This window comes from Amblyraja radiata, chromosome 12 (genome assembly GCF_010909765.2).
Source record: "Amblyraja radiata isolate CabotCenter1 chromosome 12, sAmbRad1.1.pri, whole genome shotgun sequence".
Classification (NCBI taxonomy): domain Eukaryota; kingdom Metazoa; phylum Chordata; class Chondrichthyes; order Rajiformes; family Rajidae; genus Amblyraja; species Amblyraja radiata.
In genome coordinates this window covers 38,937,437-38,950,902 of record NC_045967.1, presented here as the reverse complement: position 1 = coordinate 38,950,902, position 13,466 = coordinate 38,937,437, and the positions used below count along the sequence as shown (strand labels likewise).

At 40.1% G+C, this 13,466-nt stretch overlaps 1 protein-coding gene across 5 annotated transcripts in view; it reads left to right on the top strand.

Moving 5' to 3' along the window:
• The window catches only part of mid2 (midline 2), a 192,220-nt gene extending 179,468 nt beyond the window's left edge, over window positions 1-12,752 (top strand). For all 5 annotated transcript variants that reach the window (XM_033030584.1, XM_033030587.1, XM_033030583.1 and 2 more), the window contains exons 9-10: window positions 10,745-10,952; window positions 11,621-12,752. In XM_033030584.1, the coding sequence (XP_032886475.1) occupies window positions 10,745-10,952; window positions 11,621-12,026 (614 nt within the window). In that variant the 3' untranslated portion in view covers window positions 12,027-12,752. The remainder of the gene's footprint in view (window positions 1-10,744; window positions 10,953-11,620) is intronic.
• Window positions 12,753-13,466: the final 714 nt, after the last annotated feature.

The window sequence follows — 13,466 nt, the reverse complement described above, 5'->3', positions numbered from 1 at the left end:
AAAGCACATCAGCGCCTCTACTTCCTGAGAAGATTACGGAGAGTCGGATTGTCAAGGAAGACTCTCTCTAACTTCTACAGGTGCACAGTCGAGAGCATGCTGACCGGTTGCATCGTGGCTTGGTTCGGCAATTTGAGCGCCCTGGAAAGGAAAAGACTACAAAAAGTAGTAAACACTGCCCAGTCCATCATCGGCTCTGACCTTCCTTCCATCGAGGGGATCTATCGCAGTCGCTGCCTCAAAAAGGCTGGCAGTATCATGAAAGACCCACACCATCCTGGCCACACACTCATCTCCCTGCTACCTTCAGGTAGAAGGTACAGGAGCCTGAAGACTGCAACAACCAGGTTCAGGAATAGTTACTTCCCCTCAGCCATCAGGCTATTAAACCTGGCTCGGACAAAACTCTGATTATTACCAACCACTTTCTGTTATTTGCACTATCAGTTTATTTATTCATGTGTGTATATATTTATATCATGGTATATGGACACATTTATCTGTTTTGTAGTAAATGCCTACTATTTTCTGTGTGCTTAAGCAAAGCAAGAATTTCATTGTCCTATACAGGGACACATGACAATAAACTAACTTGAACTTGAACTTGAACTTGAACTTGAATGTTCTTGACACTATCTGGAATTTTGCCACGTTGAACCCAGGAAGAAAGCATTCTAGTTCACAAGTTGATGGCCAGGCCAGCAGCAGTGTCCTTTTTAAACCATCAATAGCATTCAAAAAGCCTTGTTATGACATTTTTTTAGAGGATCATTATTTGCCCAAAATAAGAAATATTCTTTTCCCATGGGACTGCCCACCTCTGCAGATATCTTCTGCCATATGGGATTTCGATTCACAGGGGCATTTGCAACTTGCAAATTGATCAAGTTACGAACAATGCTCAGTAATGGAACCCAGCCATATCCCAGGGAGAACCTGTTTACAGGCGCTCCCCGACTTACGCAAGGGTTACATTCCGTGAACCCTTACACAAAACCTTACCTTATTGAAACTTACATAATAATGAAAGGAATAGATAGCGTGAGATAGAAAAGGATGTTTCGACTGGTTGGAGAGTCTAGGACCAGAGGTCATAGCCTCAGAATTAAAAGATGCTCTTCAGGAACTTCTTTATTCAGAGGGTAGTTGATCTGTGGAACTCATTACCACAGAGAGCTGTGGAGGCCAAGTCAGTGGATATTTTTATGGCAGAGATAGACAAATTCTTGATTCGAACGGGTGTCAAGGGTTATGGGGAGAAGGCAGGAAAGTGGGTTTAAGAGGCAGAGATCAGCAACAATTGAATGGCGGAGTGGACTCGATGGGCCAAATGGCCTAATTCTACTACTATAACTTATGAATTTGTGAAATCAGTTTTTATTCGTCAAAATCACCATTCCCACTCCCTGCCCAAAATAGCTCACTGAGTGTATTAACTGTCTCAGTGGGGTCCAGCTGCTTCTGCGCTGCGCGGCCTTCTGGGTAAACGCCGCCACCGTTGTCGGCTTGAGTTCCACCTGGCCATTAGGGCACTTTCTGCGGCACACGGCCTTCTGAGTAAACAACACACCACAACTTGTTTCTGATGTAAACTCAAGTGTTCGTGCAGTGTTGTGGACATTATTGTGGACAAATTGTGGACAAATTCATTTCACTTGCACTTTATGTGCAATGTGACGAATAAAACTGATTGTTGTTGATTGTTGATTACAAACTGCTTTGATTGCACCAAGGACTGCGTATAGAATTGTTTACACAAGTGCGAGTTTAGGCAAGTCACCTACTGCGTAAATTGAGGAATGTCTGTATTCTGAATCTATCCCAATGTTTATAGTGCAGTTCCTAGCACCCTAGAATTAAATAGCACAGAAGGCCATCTGGAGATTTTGCAGCGGGTTGGGGAGCAACAACTAATTTATAAGCTTTCATGTGTACAATAGCTTCCAAGTTGCAATTGCAACTTTACATTTTGTATCTATCTGGAGTGAGATGCGATTTAAACAACAGGACACAAAAAATGGAGAAGTGACTCACCCTGGACAATGCAAGGAATTGGGTTTTCATGTGCTCGGTTGAAATGACACGTCACTGAAGTACTTCAGAACCATCTCGATGGAAATGAGTCCATCTTGAAAAAAAAAATCAGTCCTTTGAAATTCTATTTAGATTATGCAGGACCCAAGCATAATGTATATGTTTTGGATCAATATAACCCAATTTCTCCTGACCACACATACGTAGCATCTAACACAGAAAATAGAATTTCCAGAGTAGTGCAATCCACTTGGAAAAAAATGTGAACATTATACTCCTAGAAGTGTTGATTTTCATAAAGTTGCACTGAATAAGGAAGGCAACGTCATGCATCTCAGTTGCCAACGACCTGTTCATTTAAATTGGAGAGTTGCTTGTGTCTATTCAACCTCCTAGATTTCATTAGGAGAGACCAGCTCTGTACTTATCCGATGTCCATGTATTAGTGCCACTCTCTTTCTTAGCTTCTTTCTTTGTAATTGGCACCAAAATAAGGTGACAGTGCAATACAATACAATACAGTACAAAATAAGGTGACAGTGCATTTGTGGGTTAGGCAAAAGAATTTCACTGTGTTGTGCATAAGTGACAATAAAGAACCATTGAAGCTTTAGAGGGTAGTTGGACTGAATAGTTGACTCAAGATGACTAAATAATTCAACACAAACAGATAATTCAACAGATAGCAAACATGTTGATTTGTACCTCCAATAGTGTGCGTGCAACAGTGGGCAGTTTTGTTTTATAGAAACCTATTCAACCTCCGAATAAATTCAACCACTGTTTAAACATTTCTTTAGAAAGTCGCATTTTTTAAAAATCTGTGAATTTTAGCAAGCTTCCAGTTTCGATACCAGATCTGTGCTGAGTTAAATGACCTCAATCAAGACTCTATAGTGAGAAGCAAAAAAAACAAAAACCTGCAGATGTTGTGATGTGGAACAAAAAGAAAAAGCAGAATGCTGGAAGAACTCACTAGGTCAAACTGCACATATGGAGGCAAAAGGTGAAAGATGATGTTTCAAGTCAAGACCCTGCATCAGGACTCAAACATAGTGGGAGGCAGCAATCACACAGATGAGAATATTTAAAATAGTGCAGTGGATTCCCATTTCTGATTAATCTTCAATTGGTTTAACCTCAAAATTTGTTGAACTGTTTAAACTCTAAACTTTATCTTCAAACCAACTGAAGACAGGAAATGAGGAAGAGTTACTGGCCCTGGAAGTTTTTGAATACTACTGATGCCTGTGCCCAACAGCGTGGAGATAACTCTTTGCTGGCAGAAGGACATCTTTCTTCTCAGAAAGCAGAAAAGATCATGGCCTTCCTCATAGCTTGGTGGGAAAGATCTCTTGCTGATACATCATTGCAACCAAGAGAATTTGCAACACAAAGATGCCAGTCAAAAGAAAAAATGCATAGGAAGGAACGGCAGATGCTGGTTTATGCCAAAGATAGACACACTGCTGGAGTAACTCAGTGGATCAGGCAGCATCTCTTGAGAAAAGGAATAGGTATTTATTTTCTCCAAAGAAAAATGACTTCTCAGTGTAATCTCCCTCCACTAATCCTCTACCTTTAAGATGACCAGCGTAATTATGGTGATCTAATTTGAAACTTTGCCACATGGTGTAGTCAGCATAGAAGGTGAAGCTGCCAGAGTTTTTACTTTCACACAGGTTGTGGAGTCAACCTTTAGCTGAACGGCTTGGAGTTCTTGGAGGAATTTATTTACAAGTTCCTTGGAGGAACTTTTAGGAGTGGGAGTACTCCTATAAGTCCTATAAGGAGTACCTATCCTGCATCTCACTGCTTTCGATAAGACCCTGCCATGCCATAGGCAGCTTAACTGCATTGTAAAAAGCATTATCCTTTTTAAAGCAATTACATTTGGGGAAAAGTTACACAACATCAATTTTGTCTTCACCTCCAAAATATAGTAGTATCATTGCATTTTTATGTAAGTGGCATAACTTATTTGAACTGATCTTTTCCGTCTCTCCACATAGCAGCGTTAGAAATTCAGTACATCAAGTGAAAATGTGCAGATCTAGTCTGTTAAAATGAAATGCTCGAATCAGTCTTCTGCTTTGAAACAAAACAACACATCCATCTAGAGTTGGCATTATGACAAAATATCAAGCCAGACATCAAAAGATCAACGATCTTGGCAGGTTAATCTCATGAAGAATACCAATGAACAAAGTAGTTGACAAGAGCTTTGTTGTGTATCTGGGAAGTCATCATAGGCAGAGGGATTAGAGGCATTCAATCACTTCTTAGTCATCCTCATGTTAAAGTTGATAATATTGCTGAAGCTCGTTCATATTGAGGGACGATTGATGTTAATTGATTGGCTTCTTCATATGCAGAGTCTGTCTGTGTTCCACATTGTCTTCTTTAATTCACAAGATGGATTTGGCAGCATCATTCTCAGGAGAGACCCATATGCCCTGTCAAAAATAATACGCATCTTTAAAATGACAATCATAACAACCTGCTGGCTGCTGACTTCACCTACCCCATCACGCCCAACTCCCCTGTGACCTGTCAGTAATGTAATGCAAGAAGCTTTTCACCGTGTCCCTGCACACGTGGCAATACTAAACCAATGCCAAGTAACATTGCTGGTCCTTTGAGGGCTATACGTGCTCTACCCACTTTGAGCTGGCATGCAGCGAAGATTGTCGATCTTACTTTTGATTGCAAAATGGCAACAAAAAAATTAGAACTGTGTACATAATGGTGAACTCAGTCATTTTGTTGGTGTAGAATGGGCTCCTCAGGTTCCAAATGACCCAATTTGTGGAAATCTATCTTTATATAAATCCTCCCATACATTTTTCAAGCATTTTTTCAAGCTAGTAGTAATAATAGTAATACAATGTTTCATGATATTCAACAATGAATGTATACAGTACAATTAATTATGGGTGGTGTTGGGGTGATTTTTTCAATAAAATGAAATAATTCAAAGAAGTATATGTGGTAGCAACACGATATGGGTTACTATAGAAAACAGACGTTCTCAGGAGTGAAATCGTTATGTAACCCAAGGTCTGTCTGTATTAGGTTCTATGTTTCTGCCATTGTCAATACTGTATAAAAGATATACCAGATGGAACTCCTATATCAACTAAAAGACTGGGCCTATAGTCTGGGATTAACAGCATACAACGGTAGACACATACGTGGGAGACTAAATGGACTGGCATTGCCACTAAGTCTGGGATCAAATAATATCTTTCAACTACCACATAATTGTGAGATTATGCCTTTTTTAAATCTAAATGAGAGATTATGGCATATTTTAAAAGTTTTATCATAACACTGCCACCGATAGTTGTTCGTATCATGTTACCTAATTCCTCTTACTGAACCTTTCTATCATCTCAGCATTTTTAAATAATGAAACATAATATTAATTTTGAGAGCAAGGCTGACTTAAAGGCAGCTAAAATGTAGTAGAGAAAAAGATTATCTACTGAAAATGATAGAGGTTTTTAAGAAAAACCTTTGGAACAGAAAGAATAATGCCAATGTTAAACGCCAAATTATGAAGTGCGGGTTTATTAAAATATGATTTTACCTAAACTAATAATAAGAATATGTAAGAGAACTACAGTGCCCTCCATAATGTTTGGGACAAAGACCCATCATTTATTTATTTGCCTCTGTACTCCACAATTTGAGATTTGTAATAGAAATAAAATCACGTGTGGTTAAAGTGCACATTGTCAGATTTTATTAAAGGGCATTTTTAAACATTTTGGTTTCACCATGTATAAATTACAGCTGTGTTTATACATAGTCCCCCCATTTTAGGGCACCATAATGTTTGGGACACATGGCTTCACAGGTGTTTGTAATTGCTCAGGTGTGTTTAAATGCCTCCCTAATGCAGGTATAAGAGAGCTCTCAGCACCTAGCCTTTCCTCCAGTCTTTCCATCACCTTGGGAAACTTTTATTGCTGTTTATCAACACGAGGACCAAAGTTGTGCCAATGAAAGTCAAAGAAGCCATTATGAGACAGAGAAACAAGAATAAAACGTAGGCTTACCAAAATCAACTGTTTGGAACATCATTAAGAAAAAAGAGAACACTGGTGCTGGCAGGCCAAGGAAGACCTCCACAGCTGATGACAGAAGAATTCTCTCTTTCATAAAGAAAAATCCCCAAACACCTGACCGACAGATCAGAAACATTCTCCAGGAGTCAGGTGTGGATTTGTCAATGACCACTGTCTGCAGAATACTTCATGAACAGAAATACAGAGGCTACACTGCAAGATGCATACCACTGGTTAGCCCGATAAATAGGATAACCAGGTTACAGTTTGCCAAGAAGTACTTAAAAGAGCAACCACAGTTCTGGAAAAAGGTCTTGTGGACAGATGAGATGGAAGATTAACATATATCAGAGTGATGGCAAAAGCAAAGTATGGAGGAGAGAAGGAACTGCCCAAGATCCAAAGCATACCACCTCATCTGTGAAACATGGTGGTGGGGGTGTTATGGCCTGGGCATGTATGGCTGCTGAAGGTACTGGCTCACTTATCGTCATTGATGATACAACTGCTGATGGTAGTAGCATAATGAATTCTGAAGTGTATAGACACATCCTATCTGCTCAAGTTCAAACAAATGCCTCGAAACTCATTGGCTGGCAGTTCATTTTACAGCAAGATAATGATCCCAAACATACTGCTGAAACAACAAAGGAGTTTTTCCAAAGCTAAAAAATGGTCAATTCTTGAGTGGCCAAGTCAATCACCTGATCTGAACCCAATTGAGCATGCCTTTTATATGCTGAAAAGAAATCTGAAGGGGACCAGCCCCCAAAACAAGCATAAGCTGAAGATGGCTGCAATACAGGCCTGGCAGAGCATCACCAGAAAGGATACCCAGCAACTGGTGATGTCCATGAATCGCAGACTTCAAGCAGTCATTGCATGCAAAGGATTTGCAACAAAATACTAAGCATGACTACTTTAATTTACATGACATTGCTGTCAAACATTACGGTGCCCTGAAATGGGGGGACTATGTATAAACACTGCTGCCATTTCTACATGGTGAAACCAAAACGTATAAAAATGGCCTTTATTAAAATCAGACAATGTACACTTTAACCCCATGTGATTTTTTTTCTATTACAAATGTCAAATTGTGAAGCACAGAGGCAAATAAATATGATGGATCTTTGTCCCAAATATTATGGAGGCCACTGTATATAATAAACATTTTACTAATTTAGGAAGAACCAGAAGTGAAATTAATGACTAAAATAAAATGCTGTTGAGGACTGATTGCTGCTGATTCCTTCATAGAAAATCAGCAATAGGCACAATTCTTGAGTCAGCACATTCTGTTTTTATGTTGGGTCAAACCTGCTGACTGGGAAGTTGGCCCTTTGGACCATGTGGTTTCTCTCAGCATGCCCTGACTGCTGCCTTCCTTTGGGCCAGCTGACCAGCAAAACACATCACACAGCCTCCAAGTACAAATACATGGCGGCTCTTCCAGAAAGGTCCTGGGAGCCAGTAAGGCAATTTAGCTAAATTAAATCTAGATCTATTAAACATAGGAACATAGAAAATAGGTGCAGGAGTAGGAATTCGGCCCTTCGAGCCAGCACCGTCATTCAATATGATCATGGCTGATCATCCAAAATCAGCGGCCGTTCCTGCTTTCGCCCCATATCCCTTGATCCCCTTAGCCCTGAAAGCTCTATCTCTTGAAAACATCCAGTGAATTGGCCTCCACTGCCTTCGTTGGCAGAGAATTCCACAGATTCACAACTCTCTGGATGAAAACGTTTTTCCTCATCTCAGTCCTAAATGGCCTGTCCCTTATTCTTAATTAGTATTACTATTAGTGATTAGTATTACTATTACTATTAGTATTATTATTCTTCCCAAGTATATTAATGGTGTAATTGTATTAGCCACAAATCAACCTAGTATATTTCTAGCCTAAGGAAGGGGAAACTACACAAGGTTTTCATTGCACCATTGAATTCCATAGAGGAATGTGTAATATGTGTGTTCAACGAGGTCTTACCATATAAGCACCACTGAAGAATGTGCTGAGTCATAATCCCGGGCATAAGGAGTGGTAAATGTGTGTTGTTTATTCAAGGCCTCGTCACAGACTGCCTATAGAACGGTCTAAAAATATTGTTGCAGTAAAGAAAGCACTTAGTCAATTCAGTGGCTATAAAGTAACAACTACTTTTCACATTCAATTATATTGATTGTCGAGTGCACCAGTGCAGCAGAGTGTGGTAGGTCCCAGTCTGACAGTTAAAGGGAACACAACAAGGCTGCAGGTTTTTACATTTCTTTTTCAGTTGTCATCAGAAACCCAGAGTTTATGCAAAGTTAAACAATTAACAAACAAAGTACTTTTGAGTAGATTTCCTGTCTTTCAAATGGATGATCCTAATATATTCAAGGCTCAGACTAATGAATTATTGGGCAATAATCAGTAATCCCACAGTTTGTCCTGTGATAAGTGTAGCTCATTGGGCTGATGTTTCTGCAACCTCTCTCAGGGAACTAGGCACTACTACATTGTTAGTGTTAATCTCACCTAGATAACAAATTAAACTAGAATATCATGCAAGATAATCTATCGGTTTATCAATGAAGAAATTATCACACTTAATATTGGAGTTAATAGATTTACTTTTATCACCAAGGTTAGTAAGCAATAGGTTGGGTTGTTATTGATCAACCTGACCCATTCCTTACGATTGCAGTGCCTATGGCCTTGAATAGAAATGTCCATACCTTGCTGCCACCTTGGTTTCTTGGTCCTCCAAAATATTCCAAATGGAATTTAAACTGGAGGTGGTGGAGGACCTAAGCCAGAAAGGGTTTTTGGGAAGAAAGAACTACCTTAAATTTAGTTGCATCTGGTTGGGTAACTATGGTAGGGTGAAGATTATTCCATGCTTTAATTGTGCGGGGGAAGAACGAATTGCTGTACACATCTGTCTTGGTAGCTGGAATCTCAAATTGGACGAATGCCTTTGTCTGCTCCTAATTGGTTTGGGTTTGGTGTAGGTCTTGTAATCTATGTCGAGCTGACCATTTAACATTTTGTAAAAACAGGTCAAACGGTGAGCTTCATGTCTGTCTTTGAGAGGGTTCCACCCCAGTGAATTCAGAAGTTTGGTAGCGCTCATTTCTCTCTCATAGGTGTTAGTAACAAATTGAGCTGCCTGTCTTTGGACACATTTGATGGAAGAAATATTTTTATTTGTGTATGGGTCCCATGCTGCAACTGCGTAGTCCAATGATCCAACCGATGTCCAATTAAGCAGAGTGCCCTGTGACCATATACTAGACATCAAGCAGTGATCCGGAGTTATCATGATTTTCTTTTGACAGCTCAGCCAACACATTTAGGTGTTATTGATGTTTAAATCAAAAGCAAAGAAAAATAAATTACTTACTTCCATTTACCTACTCAATTCAGGTCAACAACCCCTTTCAATTGAATCAGGTCTTTGTTACACAAGTCAGAAATGGCTGACAAAGCTAAATGACCAGATATGAAACTAATCCACCCTTCGACTTAGCTCAGCTCTGGACCCAACGCAAGATAACAGATGTCTATATACATCCCTGGAGAGATTGCATCTGGAATATTGGGTGAAGGTCTGATCTCTATCCAAGGAAAGCCATGATACTATTCAACAGTGCAGCAGTACAAGGGGTCGAATGGCCAGTTCCTGCTTCTTTTTCCTATGTGGCGATAGACACAAAAAGCTGGAGTAACTCAGCGGGACAGGCAGCATCTCTGGTGAGAAGGAATGGGTGACGTTTAGGGTCAAGAAGACCCTTCTTCAGCCGGGTCTTCTTCTGAAGAAGGGTCTCGACCCAAAACATCACCCATTCGTTTTCTCCAGAGATGCTGCTGTCCTGCTGAGTTACTCAAGCTTTTTGTGTCTATCTTCAGTTAAAACCAGCATCTGCAATTCCTTCCTATACATCTTTAAACTACGCGCATGTGCACATGCAGATGCTAACCTGTGTAATAGCATTAGTTTGACAGAACTATCAGCCAAAGCTCAATACAGTGTGAGCCATTGTTTAATAATCTGATCTACCCAAGCAATACGTTCATGGTACGCTTTCCTTATGGCTTTTGGTGGACCCGACTTGGCACTGGAACAGAAGTGCTACTCGGACGTAAAATGTGATAAACCAACTTTAGAATCTATCACTGATTTGTCATCAGTGTAAATGAGACAGAAAATATGTAACAAATAAATACCCAAGTATTTTTGCAGTTTTTCTTGGTATTCATGGAAAGATTGGCCGTGTATCATTAACAATTCCTTAAGGAGGAGACAGTTAGTTAAAATAAGAAGCAGCATCAAGGAAATTAGTCATTTTCTGAAGAATTTCCAAAATGTATTCTATTGGAAAAATCTTGTTCAAAACACAAAATGCTGAAGTAACTCAATGGGTCAGGGGCATCTGTGGAGGGAATGGACATACAACGTTTTGGGACGGGATGTTTCTTCAGTTGCTCTGTTTGTCGGTGGCATTGAAATCAGACGTTTTATTGTTGCTTCGCAACTCAAAATCCAGGTCTTTATTTAAAAAATAATAATTCTCAAGCCTCAAAATTGAATGTGCAATGGAAGAGAATGAGATTAAAGGAGATTTTCTAATTTTACTGTGTTATTCAGGTCAACCCTTCAAATTGGACCCCAAAACTGCTCACAAGAAGCTAAAGCTGTCCAATGATGGCCTTGCCATGGAACGGGATGAAAATTCCATGAAGAAGAGTCACACCCCTGAAAGATTCAGCAGCCAGGGCAGTTATGGTGCAATGGGGAATGTCTTCATAGACAGCGGTTGCCATTACTGGGAGGTTCTACTTGGAGGATGCACATGGTATGGGATATTGAAAGATCAGACACTACCGACAGAGAGAAAAATACTTGACTTTTTAAGATCAATTTAGACTTTTCCCCCCCAAAAAAATAATGCTCATCATGAGTATTTTGCAAAATGAATGAATGTGTGATGCTTTATTGTCACATGTGAAATGTTTTGTTTTGCTTAACACCTAGGCAGTACACAATTGTTGCCACGCTTTGGTGGCGACAAAGTTACAAAAGTCCTATCGACTGACTGTCGCCACACATCATCAATCCAAAATATTAACCAATTGTGTCAGGACCTGATGACTGATCAATGTATTTCCGTGTGCTCCAGAATTAACCATGGTTGCAGGCAAAGTATGCCTGCAATAGCATTTGTGCCACCATCTGAAAAGTTACCCAAGTGATGTCCCTTCCATTCTTAATATGATACGTAATTTTATTAATGTAGTTCAAGGGACCTACATTAAAAGCAATAATCCGTTGCTAATATCAGTGTAATTTCAACCTATCAAAAATAAGATTAAAGACAATTAACTTTATATTCCATTACAAGATCACAATTGAATTTCTAACATTCTTTTTACAGCTTGTTCATTGAAAAGGATGAAACTATTGCAAGCTGGAGATCAAATGTTAAAGTGGTTACACAACTTTACACTATTTCTCTTCCTCCAGGTATTCTATTGGCATTTCATACAAGTCAGCCCCGAAAAACGAATGGAATGGAAAGAATTCTTCGTCGTGGGTATTCTACCGATGCAATAACAATTTTGCAGTCAGACACAGTGGCAAAGAGATGTCAGTGGATGCCAGCCATCAGCTGCGCAGGCTTGGCATCCTACTGGACTATGATGGGAACACGCTGTCATTCTATGATGCCATGAACACGCATCACCTGCATACTTTCGACATCTCCTTTGTTCTCCCTGTGTGCCCCACATTCACGATCTGGAACAAATCGCTAATGATCTTGACGGGGCTTCCTGTACCGGACCCTTTGGACTGCTTAGAACAGCAGCAGGAGTGCATTTGTAGACCCCAGGAATCTCCGTACATGACAGGTTTAAAAGGCACTCAATAAAAGGCCAGACTGAAATAGGGACCCACCCCTCCATGATTCCAAATTCGTCCAAAAAAAAAATAGCAGCTATTGCAGACAGGGCTGGACTATGCATTGTGCCCTCTCATTATAGTACAGGAGCCGCCTTACACATAGTGACTACTATTGTATTGATTTATAAATTATTTATGTTGAATATGTTTGCAGATTATCGTTGGAGAGATATTGTATTCCAAATGCACTTTCAAGACATGCTTTAAAAAAATTATGAAAAGCTGTTTTAAGTCAAAGATGGAAGATATATTAAGTAGTTCTGAAGATGTGGTTTCCTCCATTTCAAGACCTTCTTGCATTGTACAATAGATCCATCGGGCTTTACAGAGTCAGGCACAAATTGTTCTTGTTTGCTGAGAGAATCACGCGCACCATGGAGTGAAGCTTCTGACTGAGCAAAAAGAAGGATGCCAACTTTCATATGTCGCAGCAATAGAACTACCATGAAGAGACCATCAGAAGTTGCTGCAAGATGACAGATAATGTTTCCAGAAGAGGCATTTTCAGAGAGTGCCTGGGAGCAGAACCCATTGCCATCAAGTCATCTTGATGTACTTCGTAAACTCATTATCTTGTCGTCTTTGTATTGTTTGTGATTGAAGAGAAACAGTTCAAGGATTTGTACAGGAGCCACACTCATGCTATGGAATTTTAAACTGTATATGTATAAATGTTATAAATATTTAAAGAAAACCTGGCTGATTTCACCCATTTGAAACGAGGGACCGTTTTCCAAGTTTGCGATAATTTTGAAAATGAAGAAATACACTGAGGTACAAGTGGAAAGAAGTGTATCTAAAGTGAAGCACTTGAAGGTACATGTTGATTGATTGCAAATGCAGACATCTCACAACTAATCAGCATACCCAGCCCCCCTCTCATCCTTCTAAACTCCAAAGTATACAAGCCCAGCCGCTCCATTCTCTCAGCATACGACAGTCCCGCCATCCCGGGAATTAACCTTGTAAATATGCTGCACTCCCTCAATAGCAAGAATGTCCTTCCTTAAATTAGGGGACAAAAACTGCACACAATACTCCAGGTGTGGTCTCACTAGGGCCCTATACAACTGCAGAAGGTCCTCTTTGCTCCTATACTCGACTCCTCTTGTTATAAAGGCCAACATGCCATTCGCTTTCTTCACTGCCTGCTGTACCTGCATGCTTACTTTCATAGACTGATGAACAAGGACCCCCAGATCCCGTTGTACTTCCCCTTTTCCCAACTTGACACCATTTAGACAGTAATCTGCCTTCCTGTTTTTTATACCAAAGTGGATAACCTCACATTTATCCGCCATGCATCTGCCCACTCCCCCAACCTGTCCCAAGTCACCCTGCATTCTCATAGCATCCTCCTCACAGTTCACACTGCCACCCAGCTTTGTGTCAACTGCAAATTTGCTAA